Genomic DNA, 23798 nt, shown 5'->3' with positions numbered 1-23798 from the left:
TAACATGCATTAACAAGAATAAGCTTTGTGTTAATGTCAGTTGTTAGCATAAACACACTACTTTTCTATTTACATTGTGCCATTTTGCCCAATTGTATTCACTTTTGCTGTTTGTTTAACTTTAAAAACAAACCGCAGGCTGCAATAGGTTTCTAGACTGCACTTTCAACACACCTGTACTAGATCTCCATTTTACTGCTGCCTACGGGTGTGACATGCAATAAAATCCCTTTGCAAATGTAATAATATTTCAATATGTATGACATAGTTCTAATAGTTTTATGCAAAAATAAAAGCTCATTAATTATATTTTTTGTTTTTCTATTTTACTGAAGTCATCAACAGCTCATGATGCAGATGGTAGGATTTGTTTTTAATCAAGCATTTACGTGGCAAAAAAATACATACATGGTTATTATTAACTGGCAAAAGCCCAAACACTTAATTCACATACAGCATTTATTTTCCCCATTGATACATTTAAAATAGATTTCAATATATACAATACCAATTACTCTGACTGGACATTTGTTTAAGTCTGATTATAAAATAAATTTAAAAAAAGTGTACATTGGATTTAGTTTTTTACTTTTAATATGGCACAATTTCTTTGACTGAAATTTTTTTTAAACATAATATTGAATGTCAACATTGAGGTTTTACAGGTTGTCATCTTGTTGACCAGTTACAAGAAGATGATAATTCATTAGTGGAGGTACAGAACAAAGATGAACATACAGCACAAAGGACATCAAAATGATTGCAATTGGACTGTTCAGTGTGTCTTATCTTAGTAGTTCATTCTCAGCGGCTAGATAGGACAGCTCTAGTCTGAGAGAATGGTACAGGATATGGCTATTCAACTGGCTATCCCGTGGGGCCAAATCTGGCCCAATAATGACACCATACAGACCCCTGAGTTTAGTTCAAAACTTGGGAAACAAATATTTTTGGAGCAAATTCCTAAAGACACTAGACTTCTTCCTGTTGTATAAAGGAACTAAACATTGGAAGATTCTTAAATTGACATTTGAACCTTGCTAGCAAACATAGAAGACTGGGGTCCAAACATGTGATCTAGATAACTGAGGCGTCCCTCTAGGCACCCCTCCAAGTCCTCTCCTTTTATGCAGTTTATTTTTTTTTCTGTAATGTTATTTATGTAACTAAGGTGTTGCTGTAGCTTGTTTACTTTAGATGCAGTCAGTAGTCATTTGTTCAACTTTGTAGTTATACTAGTGGTGTTCTTCAAGGTTTTATTTTAGGTCCTTTTTTTTTCATCAATTGGGATATTCAACTTGTGGCCTGCGAGTGCAGTTCAAAGAACTTGTTAGAGACTTACATTTATTCAGCAGATTCACACTAGAGTAGTGTTATAAATGTAGAAGGTCCTTAAAAACAGCAAAGCACTCCTGTAACTTTGGCAAAATGAAAAGACCAATATCAAACGTCTACTGCAGAGGATCCTGGTTCTCCAGAATATACTAAGACTAAAACGTCCAGCCCCTCAGCTCCTTAGCTTTCTGAAAATGTGGCCCCCAAAACAATTTAATTGAATATCGCTGGTGTATACGGACCTTAAAGAGAAACACCATTTGTACATACAGTATTCTGGATAGAAGAAACAAGTGGTTTGAAATTGGAGTGAAGGCAGGTAAACTATGTCAAAACATGTCTGAACAAAGGGGGAGGTCTTCCATGTAAATTAAGCCTCTAATAAATAAACATAGCACAGCCATGTTTGGCTGAATGGAATACTAACGACTTTCATAGCAGAGGTCTCAACACCCATTTATCATAACGACTGTTGTTTTGCATCCCAAAAGAGTGAAACCACTCTTGTTGGGGCATGTCTCACCTACCATAAACAATATATACTGCACCGTCCTACAGTATTGTGTCTTTTAGCATGAACTGATGATGGGGTGTCAACGTGAACAGTCCAGTGGCGATCCAATGTCCTCAATATAAGATAATAATTCACAGAACATACTAGCTCCAACGATGCAGAACATAGCAGAGAGGAAGCAAACAATAGCGGGTATGAGCGAGAAATGGTGCTTTCTCAAGACAAAACACTGAGTGCATCCGAGAGCATCTTCAGCTCGTCCTTTACTCCTTCCAGGCCTCCTTGGATTTTCAAGGGGTTGTCCAGGACCTCGATGCTGCTGGTGTATGGATCAAACTTCACTGAGAAGGGGCGGTGGATACCAGCAACGTATGTCCTGATTAGAGTTGAAGATAAACAGAGTCGAGAAGGTCAGTTCATATGTGTCCATTAACATCCCACTTGGCTTTTCCACCTGTCTACAGAAAATGGAATGTCCTATTGACATTTGAAATACACTCCTATACGATCCTGTTTTCATAAACATTCCCTTGCTGCTCTTTCCATTTGGACTGTGACTAAATACTGTCAAAACACCCACCAAAGCTACTTGTTTTGCAGGGTAGCACTGATGTTTTTGCCAAATAAAACGTCAGTGTTTTGCTTTGGTAAGAGGGTCTACATTGGTAACAGCTGTCTTCTAGCACAAAAGGATATGGCCTGCAGCGTTAGATTTTCTGGACTTGGCCTTACGTAACCTCTCTTCTTCTGTTGTTTTCTTCTCAAAAAGTGCATTTGCCGCGTCTTTATGTAAGAATGCTAGGGTGTCTCGATATTGATATGGATATGGATATCGGATATTGGTCCGATACTAGCAAAAAAAAACGAGTATCGGATGGTATTGGCTTAATTGAATCCAAAATCTCTGATATAAGCTCCAATACAAGCAGTCTTGCAGCGCGTTTACTTGTGCAAAGATGAACAGACAGTTAACATCGAAATGTCCTCATTATTTTTTCTTGTATTTTAGTAAAGTAATTTCCAAAAACTAACATAGTAGGCTATAGGCTACTGGAGGGGTGTTCAACTCATTTTAGCTCAGGGGCCGCAAGGAGGAAAATCTGTGCACTCGCGGGGAGGACTATTAAAATCATGGCATTAAAACAAAAAAAAATAAAGACAACTTCAGATTGTTTTATTTGTCTTACTTTGGCCAAAAATAAAACAAACACATTCTGAAAATATTAGATCCATGAAGGAAAGAAGAAAGTGAATGAATGTTTATAACTGAATACATTTACATGTTACTGCTACTTGATTTCTACTAGAATGAATCAAAACACGTATTGGTATGTCAGACTTAGCCTTTTCTTGGTTTATCTCCTATCTTACTGACAGGATGCAGTGCGTCTCCCATAAGAATGTGACCTCGGAGCATGTTAAAGTAACGTGCGGAGTTCTACTGGGTTTGGTCCTTGGCCCTGCACTCTTCAGTAACTATATGCTACCGCTGGTGACATCATACGCAGATGCGGTGTTAGCTTTCACTGTTATGCTGATGACACCCAACTTTGCATGCCCCCAAAGCTGACCAACATGCCAGATTGTAGTCACCTAGAAGCGTGTCTTCATGAAATCAAACAATGGATGTCCAGCAACTTTTTGCATCTCAAAGCTAAGAAAACATAAATGTTGATTATCCGTCCTACTAGACACCGGCACTTATTTAATAATACTTATTATTTGACAACAAAACAATTATACAAAGCAACTCCGTAAAAAAATCTCGGTATTATCTTCGACCCAATTCTGTCGTTTGAGTCACACATTAAGAGTGTTTCTAAAACAGCCTTCTTTCATCTCCGTATTATCGCTAAAATCTGTCCCATTTTGTCCACCAGCAACTCTGAGATTATTGTTTATGCGTTTGTACGTCTCGATTACTGTAACTTATTATTTTCGGGTCTCCCTATGTCGGGCATTAAAAGATTACAGTTGGTACAAAATGCGGCTGCTGGACTTTTGACAAACACAAGAAAGTTTGATCATATTATTCCTGCACTGGCTTCCTGTGCACTTAAGATGCGGCTTCATTACCTTGGAATGTCCTACTGGTTACAGTTAGAGATGCTACCGCAGTCGAAGCATTTAAGTTCCATCTTAAAACTCATTTATACACCCAAACCTTTAAATAGACCCTCCCCCCCCTTTTTTTTTAGACCAGTTGATCTGCCGGTTCTCTTTTCTGCTCTGCGCCTCTCTCCTGCGTGGAGAGGTTATCAGATGGCCACGGATCAGTTTCTGTGGAGCAGGCGTAGCTGTTCCAAGTCGGGACCAGGGGGGGACCCCTTCTCTATGCATCAGTCGGTGACGTCTCTGCGTTCCAACTAGTCTACATGCGAGAGGATTCCCCTGCTGACCTCCCTATGGACTGGACTATAAGGGCGGGGGGGATCCCCACATCTGCAGTCCCTCCCAAGGTTTCTCATTGTTCCCATTGGATTTACTTTTTGTTTGCCCGAATGTGCGATCAGATCCAAGGATGTCATGGTTTGTGGAAGCCCTTTGAGGCATAGGTGACAAACATCCTGTATAAATAAATTTTGACTAATGATTGACTGGATGGGGCAGCATGGTGGAACAGGGGTTAGTGCGTCTGCCTCACAATACGAAGGTGCTGAGTAGTCTGGGGTTCAATCCCAGGCTCGGGATCTTTCTGTGTGGAGTTTGCATGTTCTCCCCGTGACTGCGTGGGTTCCCTCCGGGTACTCCGGCTTCCTCCCACCTCCAAAGACATGCACCTGGGGATAGGTTGATTGGCAACACTAAATTGGCCCTAGTGTGTGAATGTGAGTGTGAATGTTGTCTGTCTATCTGTGTTGGCCCTGCGATGAGGTAGCGACTTGTCCAGGGTGTACACCGCCTTCCGCCCGATTGTAGCTGAGATAGGCTCCAGCGCCCCCCGCGACCCCGAAGGGAATAAGCGGTAGAAAATGGATGGATGGATGGATTGATTGGATGACTTCCACCTTAACTTATAATAATCATACAACCTGTCATTATTCAATTAAATGTGATTCAATACTTCATATACTTCCAAGTGAAAGATAGGGATTAGCTTATTTATGTAGAATTATAATTAATGAATGATACTAATCAAAATAACACAAAATTACTATCATAATTATTATAATAATATTATCAATGCATCTACTCGGATTTAAGCCTCTCCATGTCTTTAAAAACTAGTGATACCACTTTTTGGAACTTTAATCAAAGTTGCTTGAATGCACCACAGTTATGAGCTTTGAAATACAAAAGTGAAACTTAAACATAACCTTGCCCGATGCTTCGTATTGATATCGTATCGGCCACTACTCAAGGCTCTAATATCAGTGTCATAGTTGATCGGAAGTAAAAAAAAGTTGGGACACACACACACTGAAGAATACTGCACCTGAATTTCTCCTTTGCATCAGAAAAACTCTCTGAAACAAAGTAAACGGGCTGGTAGGTTTGGTCTTGGTAGGGTTGCACTGCTGCGGATTCTGGATGGAACTCCCTTGTCTCTGGTTCATCAGAGAGAGAGTGCTGCACACATAATTTAGGTAAGTTTAATTGCCACGTTCATATACACACGGCGAACATAAATACATACCACAAGCTCTCCATAAGATGAAAGTAGTCCAGCGCCGTAAGCCCTCACTTCACCATTTTGTTTGCACAAGCCGTACTCCACAGTGAACCAATAAAGCTGCTCGAGGAAACACAAACGATAGTCATGGAGATAAATGTGCACTAGAATGGACTCCAAAATCATTATTCATCATCAAGACTGTTCTTGCTCTTACTGTGGATAGTTTCTCAATATCGGCGTCTGAAGCACCAAGCGAAGCCAGGCCAAGATTCTGCACAAAACAATCAAGTTCATTATTTTTTTAGATAGACAAGCCTACCCTGACAGGCCACAAATGTAAACTAACAAAAATCTAATGAGAACTTTAATACAAAGGCTGCCTTCTCAAACAAAATAAGGAGCTGTTTGAGTTCTCACTCGCAAAGTTTAGTATACAGTGGTACCTCAACTTACAAGCACATTGAGTTTCACGACCAAGCTCGTACCTCAAAACACTCGTATCTCAAATTATTAATTGAAATTAATTTAAATCAATTTAATTTGGCCCTCCTAAAACACCACAATTTTAACATATAACATGTATTTTAAAATCGGACTGTCAGTATCTTCTCTACCATCTAGTTTGTTGATTGAGTACTACAGTCTAAACACAGCATCTGCAGCTTCTCAATATTTTTACGAATACATGTTCGTCGTTTGGATGTTTGTTATTGCATGCCGTGGGGTGCTGGCTGCAGTTTGTGTGATGCGGACTAACACGCCAGGTAGGCTGCCGACATAATTTAATGTTGTTTTTTTTCTGAGTTGGTCTTCCTCTTCTCCTCCCCACTAACTTTATTAGTTCAAACATTTGGAGGGCAGGATTGTGTCGATCTCTAAAGGGCACTCAAACGCTCATGTCAACTGTATAACCAATACATGTGTTTGTTTTCTGTTTAAACAAAGCAAGAACAATAATGCATAACAATATATGAACTCTTTATTGCTCAAACGGCACACCGATAATAATATTACAATGAAAATGATTGTAAATCATGGTATGCTCACAACTTAAAAAGCACAACAAAAAAACTGAGAGACAGTCTGTATCTCAAATTACTTGTGAGTTAAGGTACCACTGTTGTATGGTGCAGTTCTTTACCAGTGCCAACGACAAACACATGAATAAACTATTAAAATATAATTTAAGTAATACCTTTGTTTTTAAAGAATTTTGATTTGGATTGATCACAGGCTTACCTGGGAAAACTGTGCAAATGTGCGGTCTGCCAACATGGGCACATGGCCTAGAAGCTCATGGACGCAGTCGCTGGATGGAGAAAGAGTGAACAAAAAGTTTTAAAATCTAAGTTGGATAATAAGTAAGTGTGTGTGTGTCATGTTGGACAAAACTAGAAATTATGTTTGGTTGTGACAATACCCAATATGAACAATTCATGTCAACATGATTGTTTTTCCTTACTAATATCTGCTCGGGCATCTCTGTGAGGAGTTTGCATGTTCTCCTCATGCTTGCTTGGGTTGTTGGACTGGGTGTGGTTTTCTCACACATTTCAAAAACATGCATATTAGGGTAACTGGAAACTCTAAAGTGTCAATAGATGTGATTGTGAGTGTTAATAGTTGTTTGTTTGTATGTGTCTTGTGATTTACGAGTGACCAGTCCCACCTTTTGTTCGAAGTCAGCTGGAATAAGCTCCAGCTTGCAGACAAAAGCATTTTGGGTAGAAGAATTTAAAAAAAATGATAACCATTGATTTTCTGTACCACTTGCCCTCATTAGGGTCACGGTTGAGCAAGAACCTATATCAGCTGACTGCGGGCGAGAGGCGGAATACCCGAGAAAACCCTAGAGGGAACATCATGCAAGTTACACACACTGTCCCAACACTAAAATTATATTAAACATAAAATGTAGGGATAATAAGTCTCGTGGTAATTATTCCAAGATGCTAAATAAAACACAAAATAGTGCTTGCAAAACCGTGATGAGTGTTGATAAATCACATTGCGTGTGCTAAATATTTATATTTGCATTTTAACCTCCCTGTATTGTGGGCGTTTTGATGAGCAGCATATATTTTGCATATTAATGAAAACAGAGAAATGAATTGCACGCCTCATTTAACAGACACAATCCGTTTAGTAGATCATCTTTGCATTTGCTGTCAGGTTTGCACGTGTTTTAGTTTTCGCAAACCATTAGTAAATCAGGCCATTAGTGGGCGTGTTGCATGGGACCTACTAAGACTGCGTGTACAATTTATAAGTGGTGCAGACTGACCTATTTAAATGAGTTTTTTACTTGTACTATGCGGCTTTCAACATGGAAACACTCATGTATTGCACATTCATGTTATCATGCTCAATTGATAAGTGGTGCAGACTGCCTTATTCAAATGAGTTTTTTGCATGTACTACGCGGCGTTCGCCATGGAAACACTCATTTATTGCACATAATTGTTATCATGCTCTTGTCTGTAGCATTTTGTTATGTTTTGAAACATGCAGCAGACATATGAAACTTTTCTGGGTATTTAGAGGCAGTCCTGCAGTCCATTTACAATGGGAAATGCTGGCAATAACTGCGAGCGTCATGTGCTGGAATGCAACAGACGCAAGAAATTACATATTGCATATGAAAAAATGAATGTCATTCAAAAAATGCAAGCAGAAACCAGAAAGCATCAATTGAATTTGTCTTAATCAACCCCTGAATTCCTCCAGGTGCTAAAAAATTATAAAAGGATATTGCTAAATAAACAGTATGTCTAATACTTTCATTTTTGACAGTCCATATATGCTGATAAGCCTACGAAGGAGGGAGCTGCAGCGCAGTCATCCTCTTTTCTCATAGCCATTCCTGTGCAACTGCCAGTTTGCACGTCCTTTTTAGACGTACTGAATAAATATGCAAAACATCTCCCGCAATACAGTTTTAATCTTGATAAATCACACTGCTTGTGCTATACAATTATATTCAGATCTTCTTCTCCCAGTGTTGTGGGCGTTCTGATACTCAGCATATAGTTTGCATATTCATGAAGACAGACACTAAATGGCAGTGACGTGCAGTCAGGGGAGGCAGGTAAGGCGGGCCCTCACGTGCCATCATGGAAAGAAAAAAAATGTAAAAAGAAAAAAAATTAATTAAATTGTTATATGTATCCAGTGATTATACTATAAAGTTATTTTCCATTTAACTTCACCAGTTTTAGATTATTTTTATTCAAAATCGCTGAATTTTCACATTTGACGTTCAAATACTGATAAGAGACTTGCGGTGATCAGCAGCCAGTTGAGCCTCACCATGGATTGCGCAATGACTCGGCTAACTGCTGGCCTGCTGTGCAGTGAGACCGTATTGCTATATGAATTATATTATACATTTCCATAGTTTAGTTAGCTGAGATATATAATGTACAGTGTATTTTGTGAACAACTGTATGTGTGTAACATATTTCTTGTGCTGAGCAATCATAAAACGGCTGTGAAAACGCACTGGGTGAGGCTCGCAGTAATCCCGCCTCATGGTGGTAGAGGGCGCTAGTGATCCCAGAGATCATTTTTGCGACTACTCGGCTGCAGAATAACTGCCAACAAGCAGCAACAGTTAGCGATCGTTTATTTTTTCCTCTCGCCTGGACTTTTAACATGGAGGATTACATATCTAAAATAAAACAGTTTTCTAAACTGGACTTTCAATCCACGCAGGAGGTAATAATTAAAGGAAGATCTCCATCGAGACAGAGAGACTTTTAAAACTGAAGAAAGATAAGGAAGACTTCTATAAACAAGTTATCGATGCTTTTGTTCAGAAGGGGCGGCGCATGGACTTCATTTATAAGTAAAGGTAAGAACATAATAAGGTTTTTTTTTATTAAATGTGCTTTTTTGTGTGCTACAGTTTGTATGTGTAAAGTTAAAGTTAAGTTAAAGTACCAATGATTGTCACGCACACTAGGTGTGGTGAAATTTGTCCTCTGCATTTGACCCATCCCCTTGATGACCCCTTGGGAGGTGAGGAGAGCAGTGGGCAGCAGCGGCGCCGCGCCCGGGAATCATTTTTGGTGATTTAACCCCCAATTCCAACCCTTGATGCTGAGTGCCAAGCAGGGAAGAATGCTGGTATGAGCTTTTAAACATAACATGCTGCCAATCAAATGGCAAAATGATGCTGAGTGCCAAGCAGGGAAGAATGCTGGTATGAGCTTTTAAACATAACCCGTTAACTGCTGCCAATCAAATGGTGAATAAGATACTCTTTAGGGTTCATATGTTTGTAAATCTGACTGTGATGAAGTCAGTGCCTCACCAGCCATGAGCCTCACCGCACGTCACTGCTAAATGGATTGTGCTCTCGTTTTTGCTCATTTAGGAGACAAGGCCCTCTGCACACAAGCTTAGTGGATCAGCTTTGTTTAGCTATCAAGTTTGCTCGTGTTTTAATACGTGCAAATCTTTAGTAGATCAGGCCCATAGTGGTCATCTACAATCATACATTTCTAAATGTCATTCATTTTTTTTAATTTTTGTGCAAGGACCCCACCTTTTAAATGGGTTATACTTGTATAGCGCTTTTCTACCTTCAAGGTACTCAAAGCGCTTTGACAGTATTACCACATTCACCCATTCACACACACATTCACACACTGATGGCGGGAGCTGCCATGCAAGGCGCTAACCAGCAGCCATCTGGAGCAAGGGGTGAAGTGTCTTGCCCAAGGACACAACGGACGTGACTAGGATGGTAGAAGGTGGGGATTGAACCCCAGTAACCAGCAACACTCCGATTGCTGGCACGGCCACTCTACCAACTTCGCCACGCCGTCCCTTTTGACAATTCATGTTTGAGAAATAGCTGTTGTGTACTCACGGCTCTGGGGAATGCATCGGAGAGGAGGCGTGTCGGATGTACTGGGTGCACTGGAACACCCGGAAAGCCAAACTGGCAAGGAAGTCTCTGGCCGAGAGCAAACCCGCTACTGGACGCAGCTGAAAGCCAGTGCGCTCTATTTGGCAATACGATAGGAGAGAAAATCAAATTTTGTGTTGCATTTACATGATCTCATTCTCCTACCTTTAAGGAAGCGGGACACGTCTTCCAGCTGAGGAATGTTGTTTGGACTGTACCCACAATGCCTTTCCAGCAGACGGAAGGCCTCGAGGTACTCACTGCAGGCATGGGTGGAGTACAGGTCCCTCAGGGTGGAAAAGACTTCCCGCCTGATAGCAGATGAAGGATTATGTTGTATCCTCAAACAACCCAGACTGCCTTGTTTTTTACTTTTAATATATTTTAAGTGACTACTCAGACATACGATTTTTTTACTTTTATAATGAAACTTGAATTGAATTTGATACATGTTTTGTACTAAAACTAATTTATATAAAATAAATTGTTCAATAATATTTTTTGTGCAAAATTGAATCATAATCTTAGAAAACTTGCTAACTAACTGAAAATTCCATGACATAGTGAATTTGCAAACAGCTAAAATTATACACAAAACAAACTATAACCTGCTACCCAGGAATATACAACAGCTCTTCTCAAAAAAAGAGGAGAAATATAATCTTAGAGAAAAATGTAATTTAAAACATTTGTACGCACGTACAACACTAAAGACCTTCAGTATATCAGTATGTGGAATTAAATTATGGAATGGATTAAGTAAAGTAATCAAACAATGTACTAATATGATCCACTTGAAGAAACTCTTCAAACTTAAAGTCTTTACAAAGTACAAAGAACAAGAACCATGACAAACATTCTCAATTTATTCCATTCATCCATTCATTCATTCATTCTCAAAATAATCTTACTTATCTCATCATATGAAATATGACTTACTTCACCAATTATTATTATTAAATTATTATTATTTATTTATTTTTATTGTGATTACTTATGGAGTATATTGTGAATAAATTGTGAACAGGAAGTGAACAAAAAGTTTTAGCAACTGTTATGTAAAAGAAAAGGGGTAGGATTAAATAAGCTCTGCTTCTTCCTACTCCTTTTCGAACATGTTGAAAAGAGAAACTGGAAATTGTGATGTATCATGTTGTATGCTTGCATGTTCGAAATAAACTCAAACTCAAACTCAAACTCAAACAAACTCAACTATAACCAATAATTGAACCGAGTACATTTACATGTCTGTGTTATGATGTAAATTAGGTGTGGTTGTATCGTATCATTGTGTGTCATTGAAAGGGCATTTTATGACTTTTCTTAATTTGATTACAGGCTATAGTATAATTTTAATGTTATAATTTCATTGCATGATTTTTGTATCCCTTTAATTTAGGTAGCCGGGGACTGCAGATGGAAATGAGCTATTTAGCTATAATCTGGTGTAGAACATATATGTCTTTGAGCTTAATGTCTCTGTGCATTGTCCCTTCAAATTAAGACTAAACTAAACATTTGCTGTAAAATTTAATATGAAGCGCCCTATCGTTCATTAATTGACATTTTACATCGCCCCCCCCCCCACGGATCGTAGGACCCTACGCACAGCCCTGTTCTGCGTTTAGGGCGGGACAGCCCTGCCTGTCTACATTGAGCAGAATAACTCTTTAAACAAATAATTATTTAGCCTAAGCCCTGTGTCAGCCACACTAAACCATCGTTTAAGGTTCCCCATCTTGGATATTTTTTTACACGGGTAAGTGCGCCGTCTATTTCTTGAATCTTCGGCTCTTAGCGTTGTACGGACTCATTGATCGTTTACAAACTGAGTTCGGAGAGGAAGTGACGCCAAAACAACCTGTTTCGTAACTCGGAGCAAACCACTGAAAAGATGGAGGCGAGTCATCCAGACATGCCCGTGTTTCTCCTTCCTCTACATGTACTGTATAGGCGCTTGTGGAAATGTGAAGTGAAGTGAATTATTTTTATATAGCGCTTTTCTCTAGTGACTCAAAGCGCTTTTACACAGTGAAATCCAATATCTAAGTTACATTTAAACCAGTGTGGGTGGCACTGGGAGCAAGTGGTTAAAGTGTCTTGCCCAAGGACACAACGGCAGTGACTAGGATGGCGGAAGCGGGGATCGAACCTGGAACCCTCAAGCTATACCGCACACATGAATACTTTAAGAGAAGGAAACGCGCGATTGCAGCTATTTCGGATACGACACACCTCAGACGGCAACATAGCAATGTTGCGCGATGGTTTTGGATAAGGCCTGGAAGAACGGCAGCCTGGTGGGACATGTTTGTCAACGAGTGTGTTGTGCTAGAGCAATGGCAAGAGAACTTTCGAATGTCCAGGTCAGCTGTGAGTCTACTTACCGAAAAACTTTGTTCATTTGTCGAAGGAGAGACAACGAGAATGCGGGCTCCCGTGGATGTGATAAATAAGGTAGCGTGTTCTTTGTATTACCTGGCCCACGAGGGAAGACTACGGAAAATAGCGAATGCATTTGGACTGGCAAAGCAGACTGTATCAGTTAATGTCCGCCATGTACAGTATATCAACTCAACATCTTGGTCCAGAGTACATAAAGTTTGCTAACAACTTGTTTACTTTCACATATCCATTAAATATTTTATTAATTTATGATGACTCACGTGTGATTCACTACAATAGGGCCCCACAACAAGCAGGATTCCAGTTAATTGAAATAACACTGGATATTGTTTAGATAAGTTACATTTAATTTAAGAACTTGAACACAAATTGATGTGGCTCTTTTGATGACTGCATCTGGCTCTCAGATAAATCTTAGCTGACATTGCTTAACACGATAAGTAATGAATGATTCCGCTGGTAATCACAGTGTTAAAAATAACGTTCAAAATATAAAACATTCTCATGCATTTTAATCCATCCATCCGTTTTCTACCGCACCTGTTCAAGAAGTCGCATTAATGGTAAGAAGTATTTTATTTATTATTGGTTAGCTTCAGAATAACAATGTTATTAAAAAGAATAAGAGACTTATTATACTCTAAAAATGTTGGTCTTACTTAAAAATGCACGCATCTAGTTGTATTCAGTGTTAAAAAATATTATATGGCTCTCACGGAAATACATTTTAAAATATTTGGCTTTCATGGCTCTGTCAGCCAAAAAGGTTCCCGACCCCTGATCTAGGACAATTGTTGTCGTACTTATATTTTCAAAATTCCTGTTTTTCCCAAAATTCACAAATTTCTAGGAAATTCTTTTTTAAATGATTGGATAGCTCAATTTTATACTTAGCAAACTCATCTCGTGGGCCGCATAAAACCTGTTCGCGGGCCTGTTCCGGCCCACGGGCCGTATGTTTGACACCCCTTATCTAAACGCTCCCAAATCACAGCATTTTTAGCAAAATCTGGTCATTGTTTTGGAGTATTTTGTTGCTTGAAAACAGTCCAGTTCAAACAAGCAATATGTTTTCTTTTTGTATACTTCCCTACTAAGTTCTTGTGAGGACAAGCTGCATGAACGGAGCTTGAACTGAACAGAAAATGAATTCCATGTCAGAAATGTGCTCAAATTGCAGGCTGCTGACTCGAATCAACTGCTTTGATTGTGCTATTCATCTGTAAATAATGTAGCAAAAGAGCCATGAAAGACACCACACAGCCTGCTGTCACAGAAGACCAACTCCAGTACATAAGTTGTGACATTTTAACGTTAAAAGGAGGATTTAAAATGGAAACACACAGCAGCCCTCTTACCATGTGCCAATTTCCTCTTCTGTATAATCCACCCTAGGAATTGGGTCCCCTCTGTGGACAAACAAACAGTTTAGTAACATTATTTATTCTGGGTTATGTCTGTAACTAGATGTCTCTTACTGTCTGTATCCGAAGGCAATGTCTCCAATCATTTTTCTTCTCTGTCTGTAGACAGGGTCTGTGAAACCCTATTCAAATCAAATATCATAAACACTGATCTCATTTTTTTTGGCCATGACATTAAAAACAAATGTTGCTCTGTGTTCGTCATGCAAGGACCTCCACTTACAGGATGATCATGATCAAAGTCTGGATCAAATTTGTTGACCAGATGGTGACATTTATCCAAGTCGGCTATTTTCTTTGGAAACCAGTGAACTGGAGGAAAGGTTGGGTAAAGGTCAATGTCAGCTTAGATACTGAAGCATTGTGGAAACAATACAAACAAATATTGAAGTATTGAAAATGAGGTTTGTAAGACTTTTGCACTTTGAAGTAGTATTTGAGTTGAGTAGATTTTTCACAAGGGGAAAATGATGTATTAAATGATATTGCATTCATATCATAATTACAGGTGCAAAAATTAGGCATCATGCAAACATTTAAATTTGGACCACAAGCGTGATTTACTAAAATCAAAATACCAAGCGCTAAACAGCGTGTGCAAACTATACAATTGCGTGTACTATTAGTGGGCGTGTTGCGTGTGATCTACTAAGACTGTGGACAGCCCTATTAAAATGAGGTTTTTACGCAAATTATGTGGCTTTCACCATGGAGACACTCATTTACTGCACATTCACGCTCACTTTGGCGCGTTCTACAGCCGACAGTTTTTATCCGATCGGAACTGTTCAAGTATCAAAATGTTCGGCTGATCGGAAATCGTAAATTACTCAGAAATCCCGGTTTTCTGGGTCATTTTTCCCATTGAAAACTAATCGGCTATTTTTCAAACATGCTCAATTTCCACATTTTTCAACCTATTTGAACCGTTCCATCATCCCCACACTCCACTCATCTTGGACATTTAAACTATCATTTTCCCGGTTCAAAGCAATTCCAGGGATTCCCAGAATTCCCTCTTTTCCAAAGCCCTATTTTCACCTCTTCCTGGAAAGTTTTCACAGTCCACAATTTTCACCCGTTCTTGACAATCCCACCTTCGAAACATTCTTCTTAATTGGGACAATGAAACTGCCATTTTTTTTTTCGTAAAAATTCCCGTTTTTTCACGAAATTCCAGGAATTCCAAAATACCCATTTAAATTCAAACTGTTACTTTGTCAACATTTTTCAACCATTTGGAAAAATTCAGCAGCACAGTGGAAGAGGGGTTAGTGCGTCTGCCTCACAATACGAAGGTCCTGAGTAGTCGTGAGTTCAATCCCGGGCTCGGGATCTTTCTGTGTGGAGTTTGCATGTTCTCCCCGTGACTGCGTGGGTTCCCTCCGGGTACTCCGGCTTCCTCCCACCTCCAAAAAAAGATGCACCTGGGGATAGGTTGATTGACAACACTAAATTGGCCCTAGTGTGTGAATGTGAGTGTGAATGTTGTCTGTCTATCTGTGTTGGCCCTGCGATGAGTTGGCGACTTGTCCAGGGTGTACCCCGCCTTCCGCCCGATTGTAGCTGAGATAGGCTCCAGCGCCCCCCGCGACCCCGAAGGGAGTAAGCGGTAGAAAATGGATGGATGGATGGATGGAAAAATTCCAACGCCAACCTATTTATATCATGTAGGACAATTGTTGTAGTACTTATATTTAAAAAAAAAATTTTTTTCCCAAAATTCACAAATTTCTAGGAAATTATGTTTTAAATAAATGGACATATTCACAGTTATAGAATGCACCACATTCTTAAAATTGTGCGCCATTTTTACCCGATTCTGACCTTTCAGCCATCAACCCACACTGCTCTTCGCATATGTCGAACACAAAACATGTTCTCCCTTTCCCAAAATTCCCAGTTTTCCCAGAATATCCGGTCACTTTCTCCCTATTGTCAATGAATAGGAAATCGACTGCATATCCCACAATTCTCATCTGATTTGAACATCCACACACTCCACTCACCCTGGACATTCAAGCCAGCATGCTTCCTGGTTCCAAAGATTCCCTGATTACCGGGATTTACCAGGAATGTACCCCCAGTGAAAATGAATGGGCAATATTCAAACCTCTCCATATCCCACATTTTTCAACCGATACGAACCGTTTCAACATCCACACACTCCACTCACGCTGCTATTATGCTAACTAATAGCATAATTGGGAGAACATTAGCATGCTAATGTTTAATGCTAGCTTTTTTTGCTAATTGTGTATGTTTATACCTAAATGTCATGTTTTTTTATAATTAAAGAGCCGTCAAGCAAGTATGTTAAACCTAAAAATCATGGTCTGTGATACTCAGTGCTGCCGACCAAGTTTGATAATAGTTAACGTGCGTTAACTTTTAGCATACTTGTGAGAACGTTAGCATGCTAATGTTTTATGGTAGCTTTTTTCTTGCTAATTTTGTATGTTTACACCTAAAAATCATGGTTTGTACTACTCAGTTTGAGGTTGGCATCAGCTCTTCAACATTCAAGCACTGTCTACATTCAAACGATTCCAACAGTCATTTTACATCCAATCAACATTTCAGTTCAGCTTCAGCATCAGGGCATTCACACGCAGTTCCTACAGACTTTGCAAATTGTAGTTTTATTAAGTGTTGTTTCTAGTGGGATTTAAGAATGCCAAAATACATATAAGTATTAGCCGCCCAATACGTGTAGGCCACAATTATACTAAACCAGGAGTGCCCATACGGGCCAAAGTGAAAATGTGCCAGAGGTCCGTGGGTCAAACAGCAATGTTTACCATGCAACAGCACAACGAGTGAGGAATTTAGCCTAATATCGCCATATATAAATATAAGGTAGCAGAGATAACCAGGTTCAATGGATGGCAACTAATTAGCCTGTAAAAAAAAAATATATATATATTTATATATATATATATATATATATAAATATATATATATAGTACAGGCCAAAAGTTTGGACACACCTTCTCATTCAATTGGTTTTCTTTATTTTCATGACTATTTACATTGTAGATTGTCACTGAAGGCATCAAAACTATGAATGAACACATGTGGAGTTATGTACTTAACAAAAAAAGGTGAAATAACTGAAAACATGTGTTATATTCTAGTTTCTTCAAAATAACCACCCTTTGCTCTGATTACTGTTTTGCACACTCTTGGCATTCTCTCGATGAGCTTCAAGAGGTAGTCACATGAAAGGGTTTTCACTTCACAGGTGTCATAGTTTTGATGCCTTCAGTGACAATCTACAAGGTAAATAGTCATGAAAATAAAGAAAACGCATTGAAATGAGAATATGTGTCCACATTTTTTGGCCTGTACTGTATATATAGATTTTACTGTAAAAAAGAAAACTGGCACCACAGTCTCCAAAAATTTACAGTGAAATTTTACGCCAAACTATTGTAAATTGAGAAATTGTACCATTGATGTTTTTACGTAAAAATTCTGGTGACTGAACTGCCAGTTTTTTCCACATTAAATCTATGTCTGTTTGTTTTTGACAGTGCATTACTGTAACTAGAAAATGGTACAAGGAATGATTGTAAGGTACATTTTGGCAACTTAGCTGCCAGATTTTAATTGTAAAATCTACTGACTTTTTTTTTTACAGTATAGCTTTGCGTACATGCCATTACTGATTGGGTAGCTTGAAACAGGTCAGTATGAATATGTAGTTAATTTGGTAGCCACACTTTGGCGGGCCAAACAAAATGGCACGACGGGCCAAATTTGGTCCGCGGGCCCCACTTTGGGCATTACTGCACAAAACCATGAAGTTAAGGACCACAAAATATAAGCCTGCTTGTTGCAAGTGGCAACTTTTCACGTTTCACTTCGCAAAGATAGGCTATATGCAATACAAGTGTTTTAGTATAAGACTATAAAATATGAGGTTTTTGTTGAAGAGAACCAATGAAAAGCTTTACATTTGACTTCTTTGGTGGTCTTGACATCTTCCGCATTTCTTTTGATGGAGCTGATTAGGGTGCTGACATCTGAAAGGTGCACCTCACAGCGTACAAAGTACTCCAGGCTGTGCAGGTTGTCTTTGGGTTTGCGGCACGGCCGTGTCTCCAAGTGATGGATCTTTGCTTCGAATGTCTGGAACAGAAAGCAACACAATGACATTACAATGAGTGACGTCATTTTAAAGTACATATTAGTAGTGGTAACGGGAGGTTTCTGAGTACCTCAAAAACTTTAAGAGTCCTTGATAGGACAGGTGTCTTGTTGCCTGCTAAAGTGAAGAAGAGGTTGAGAAGGGCTCTTCCCCCGTCCTCCTCAAATACAATCTGCTCGCTGGCCTCTGCTGCCTCGGCTGCTGCCGCGGCCGCTTCGCGGTCCTTCCTTGCGTCATCGATCAAGCTTTGTCGTCTACCCAGGAAGCGTTGTGACTGTTTCAAACAGGCCTTAGATTTTATTCAATGAAAAAATTGGCAGAGCAAATAACAGACAATCATGTGGGGAACATCTCTTTGGGTATTGGCAAAGGCACGTGCACAGATAGACCCCAACTGCAAAAGCACTTGCCCTTTGGCCCTGCATGAGAAAAGTGACCCATGGAGCCCCTTTTCCTTAATTTCTTAAAGAATAAAAAGTACTCTCTGTAATCAATTACTCTCAAAAAAAAAAATCCCCCTATAGCAGGCCTGGGCAATTATTTTGACTCGGGGGGGCAAATTTAGAGAAAAAAATGTGTCTGGGGGCGTGTATATCTGATTTTTAGGAACACTAATACAAAACCTCACAATAATGTCTGATTGAATGCTAAAAACGTTATGACAGACCACCTGAAAAAAACGGAATGGAATTTAAAAATGTTCTACTGAATGAGACACCCAGAATGTACATGAAAATAAAGAATGTGGGATTTACAATATTAACTATGAACGATAAAACACTGAATATTGACAATATATGAATGTCACACCACCTCTCGATCGACATTATTTACAATCAAGCGAAACACAACAAAAATGCAACAAACACAGAGAAATATGCGAAGGGTAAAAAAAAACAACTATACAATCTGATATATCTGATACATCACTAAGCTATAACTTTGTTGTAAAAATCTCCTTCTGCGTCTGTCCCTGACACCCACAATTCAGGCTGGCCCATACTTGCCAACCTTGAGACCTCCGATTTCGGGAGGTCCCAAGTATATATAAGAAATAGTTGACTTTCAGTGAATTCTATATATATATATATATATATATATATATATATATATATATATATATATATATATATATATATATATATATATTTATTTATTTTATTATATATATATATTTATTTTATTATATATATATATATATATATACCGTATATATATATATATATATATATATATATATATATATATATATATATATATATATATATATATATATAAGAGAAATACTTGAATTTCAGTGTTCATTTATTTACACATATACACACACATAACACTCATCTACTCATTGTTGAGTTAAGGGTTGAATTGTCCATCCTTGTTCTATTCTCTGTCACTATTTTTCTAACCATGCTGAACACCCTTTTTGATGATGCATTCTGCTTCGTCTCCTTGTTGTGTGCGCAGTTGTGCACTGCACTCTCTAAAAGCCATAGATGTTATTGTCACATATGCATGTACAGTAGATGGCAGTATTGTCCTGTTTAAGAGTGTCACAACATTGCTGTTTACGGCAGACGAACTGCTTTACGGTAGACAAAAACGTGACTGCTGTTGTTGTGTGTTGTTGCCGCGCTGGGAGGACGTTAATGAAACTGCCTAACAATAAACCCACGTAAGAAACCAAGAACTCGCCCTCGATCATTCTACAGTTATAATGTGATTGGGCAGGCACGCTGTTCATATTGTGGGAAAGCGGACGTGAAAACAGGCTATCGAGACGTCACTCAGGTCCGCATGGAGCTGGAGGGGGCGTAGCCTCCAGCTCCGCCTGAATTTCGGGAGATCTTCGGGAGAAAATTTGTCCCGGGAGGTTTTCGGGAGAGGCGCTGAATTTCGGGAGTCTCCCGGAAAATCTGGGAGGGTTGGCAAGTATGGGCTGGCCGCTCTGGAAACACTCTGTGGAAAGGCTCCCGACCCACACTGCTTGGTGCCTCGTCTGAGCTGCTATGACGTAGATTACCATAGTACCTCGTATATAATGCAAAAGCGCAGATTTCAACCATTGAAATACTTTGTATAGTTCAAGACTTACAGTCATTTGAAAACATCACTGCACTTCATAATGGCAGCTACAGTTTCCATCTTAAAGATCTAAAAAAAATATTTGGGAATGTCCGGCGGGCCAGATTGAAAAGCTTAACATGTGGCCCCCGGGTCTAATTTGCCCAGGTCTGCACTATAGAGCCTCCTCTGATAGCCAGCATCAGACAGATTGGTCATATCAACAATGTGTGTGAAGTCTCCCTTGACGTTGTTCGGTGCAAAATCCACCACAACGTTAGCGCTGATGAAAACGATACTTGTCTGACGTTTTTTTAAACAAAATAAAAAAACAAGTCAAAGCTTTATCCACATATTTATTATTATATTCAATGAAGGGATAGGGCATACCTGTCAACATTTTCAATGTATGTGAAATGTCCCCGGAAAATTGAAAAGAAATAGAGAGCCGTGAAATCCCTCTAAAAAATGCAAGTTTTACCGTTTTACAAATTAGACAAGTTAGCTCCTTTGGATTAATAAAAAATCTTATTTGTTGAGAAAAAGGTAGGTTTTAAATTGAGCTATGAGAATCTGATGAGCTATATTATTTGTGTAATGCTGCTCGTGTTTCAATTCTGTCAGAAAACAATAAAAAAAGAAAATGTGTGAACTGTACACATCTATTTTTTTTTTTTAATCAATTTCATCATTTGAGTTTGTCTTGGTTACTAAACAAAAGTGAAGTGCGGATCGATAGCAAAATATGGATACCGCCTACCAGATCTGTGCCCGATTATCAATTCTCAAATAAAATTATCGATCCATCCATCCATCCATCCATTTTCTACCGCTTGTCCCTTTCGGGGTCGCAGGGGGTGCTGGAGGCTATCCCAGCTGCATTATCGATACTTTTGATAAATCAGTTACTTGAGATAATATGTATCATTAGGAATACAGTGTAAAAAAAAAAAGTAACTAAACTTGTGAAAGAGGCAGTGTGTCAATGTTGGATGCTTTTGTTGAGTGTTGCTTACATGTTCAGTATTTTCACGTTAATGTCAATTTATAACTGAATGTTATTATAATAGTCGTTTTTATTATTTAATTTATTGCAATGCTTTTATTATTTTCCCTTTTTTCCTTTTTCAGGAGTGGAAACACCATTTCCGTGTACTTTTATATGATGTTTGTCCTTTGTTGTTTCTTTTGCATTAGGTTGGCTATATTGATATTCACGCCAATATACCTTTAACATACTTCAGAGTTTTAACTCAAATGAATAACTCTGTCTTATATTCTTTATGCAATCAGATATGTTGTTATTTGAAATGAACATCACTTTAAATTTTAGCAGACATATATTTGCACATACAGAGTATCGGCATTGCCAATACCAGCCTGAATTTCACTCCGTATCGGATCGGGCAAAAAAGTGATACCGCACATCACTTCTATACAAGTTGAAAATATCGTCCTGCGATTTGATTTATAATCCATCCATTTTCTACCGCTTATTCCCTTATATATATATATATATATATATATATATATATATATATATATATATATATATATATATATATATATATATATATATATATATATATATACAGTATATATATATATATATATATATATATATATATATATATATATATATATATATATATATATATACAGTATATATATGATATATATTTATATATATATATATATATATATATATATATATATATATATATATATATATATATATATATATATATATATACAGTATATATATGATATATATTTATATATATATATATATATATATATATATGTATATATATATATATATATATATATATATATATATATATATATACAGTATATATATGATATATATTTATATATATATATATATATATATAAATATATATATATATATATATATATATATATATATATATATATATATATATATATATATATTTCTTCATGCATGGTGCACTTTTTCCCGGCTGAGCACCTGCCTCTATAATTTCTATGTCTCCAAATGCGCAATTGTAACGAACCTAAATATAAAATACATATAAATCAGATTTCACGTCGACATGCTTTAGTTCAAGTTTGTATTAATTTACTTCAGCTATAATTATAAATAGCCCAAAGTCTGTTTTTAGTGTGCAAAAAGTTTGAGTAAAAAGCGAAAAAATACCCCTCATTTTAATCTATTTTAACAATGCAAACACAATTAATGGCGCACATGTATGAATAATGCTTATTTGCAGATTAATACATGCTATTTTGTTTCCAATGCATGCGCCCTGGCGCTGGTGCGTCACGGTCACAAAACAGCGTCATTTAAGCGCAAATGCTGCAACTCTCCAAATAAATAGTTATTTTCCTACCGTGACGGAGTCTGACCTTTCCAGCTCGGATGCTGCTCTGCGGAAGCTCTTGGAAGAGGACGTGGAGCTGCTTGAAAGTGGCATCTTTGCGTCAGGTCTCGTCTTTGCGTCCTGCTCTCCCAGGTCCAAGAGTGTTCTAGAGTGAGATGCAAACGCGCAGTCTGACTCCACAGCCTTGCTTCTTTTTTTTTTTTTTGAACAGGAGCTTCTCTCTTTATAGTCTCATTTGTTTGTCGTTTGTGACGTCAAACACACTAATTCCTCTCTTATCAATAAACACACATCACCAGCGACACACCAACAGCATAATGTAAATTGACCTCTTTACTAAACATAAGAAAATGTGTTTTCAATTCGTTCAGTTATCTTTTAATAATGCAAATGGCTTAACTACAATAAGGAAGGCTGTGTTTTTTTTTACTATTTATTTTGTATATTAAGTGTTTTTGAATACAAAACAACTATTACAAATGTTCTCTCTCTCTGTATCAAGGGTTGGAATTGGGGGTTAAATCACCAAAAATGATTCCCGGGCGCGGCCACCGCTGCTGCTCACTGCTCCCCTCACCTCGCAGGGGTTGATCAAGGGCCAATGTGTCAAATGCAGAGAATGATTTCACCACACCTAGTGTGTGAGTGACAGTCATTGGTACTTTAACTTAAAAGTGGCCTTGTTGTTAGAGTGTCCGCCCTGAGATCGGTAGGTCGTGAGTTCAAACCCCGTCCGAGAAAGTCCCATTTCCTCCCTGCTTGGCACTCAGCATCAAAGGGTTGGATTTGGGGGTTAAATCACCAAAGATGATTCCTGGGCGCGGCCGCTGCTGCTGCTCACTGCTCCCCTCACCTCCCAGGGGGTGATCAAGGGCGATGTGTCAAATGCCACACCTAGTGTGTGTGTGACAATCATTGGTACTTAACTCTAAGTACCACTTCAAAAAACACTTGGCTTTCCAAGTACCACCATAATGACATCATTAAAATACAGTAGCGTATAGTAGG

The 23798-nt window shown here is 38.3% G+C and overlaps 1 protein-coding gene across 1 annotated transcript; it reads right to left on the bottom strand.

Moving 5' to 3' along the window:
• Positions 1-367: 367 nt before the first annotated feature.
• Positions 368-22967, bottom strand: th (tyrosine hydroxylase). The gene is made up of 13 exons (XM_061970016.1): positions 22800-22967; positions 18434-18637; positions 18170-18344; positions 14434-14522; positions 14265-14332; positions 14145-14195; positions 10546-10691; positions 10342-10477; positions 6705-6774; positions 5680-5736; positions 5487-5582; positions 5286-5419; positions 368-2225 (listed from the first exon to the last, which is right to left on the bottom strand). The coding sequence occupies exons 1-13, from the start codon at positions 22881-22883 to the stop codon at positions 2066-2068; spliced, it is 1470 nt and encodes a 489-aa protein (XP_061826000.1). The 5' UTR covers positions 22884-22967; the 3' UTR covers positions 368-2065.
• Positions 22968-23798: the final 831 nt, after the last annotated feature.

Source organism: Nerophis lumbriciformis, linkage group LG10, assembly GCF_033978685.3.
Source record: "Nerophis lumbriciformis linkage group LG10, RoL_Nlum_v2.1, whole genome shotgun sequence".
Taxonomy (NCBI): domain Eukaryota; kingdom Metazoa; phylum Chordata; class Actinopteri; order Syngnathiformes; family Syngnathidae; genus Nerophis; species Nerophis lumbriciformis.
Note: the sequence above shows the minus strand (reverse complement) of the source record. Positions and strands in the feature narration are given on the sequence as shown.

Bases quoted from the DNA above. Each gene is read 5' to 3' on its own strand.
- th (XM_061970016.1), bottom strand. From the start codon at position 22,883: ATGCCACTTTCAAGCAGCTCCACGTCCTCTTCCAAGAGCTTCCGCAGA. The intron at 14,333-14,433 runs GTAAGTGGAGGT...TGATTTGAATAG, and splicing joins ACTTTGATCATGATCATCCT to GGTTTCACAGACCCTGTCTA. The intron at 2,226-5,285 runs GTGCAGTATTCT...AACTCTAATCAG, and splicing joins GATGCAAAGGAGAAATTCAG to GACATACGTTGCTGGTATCC.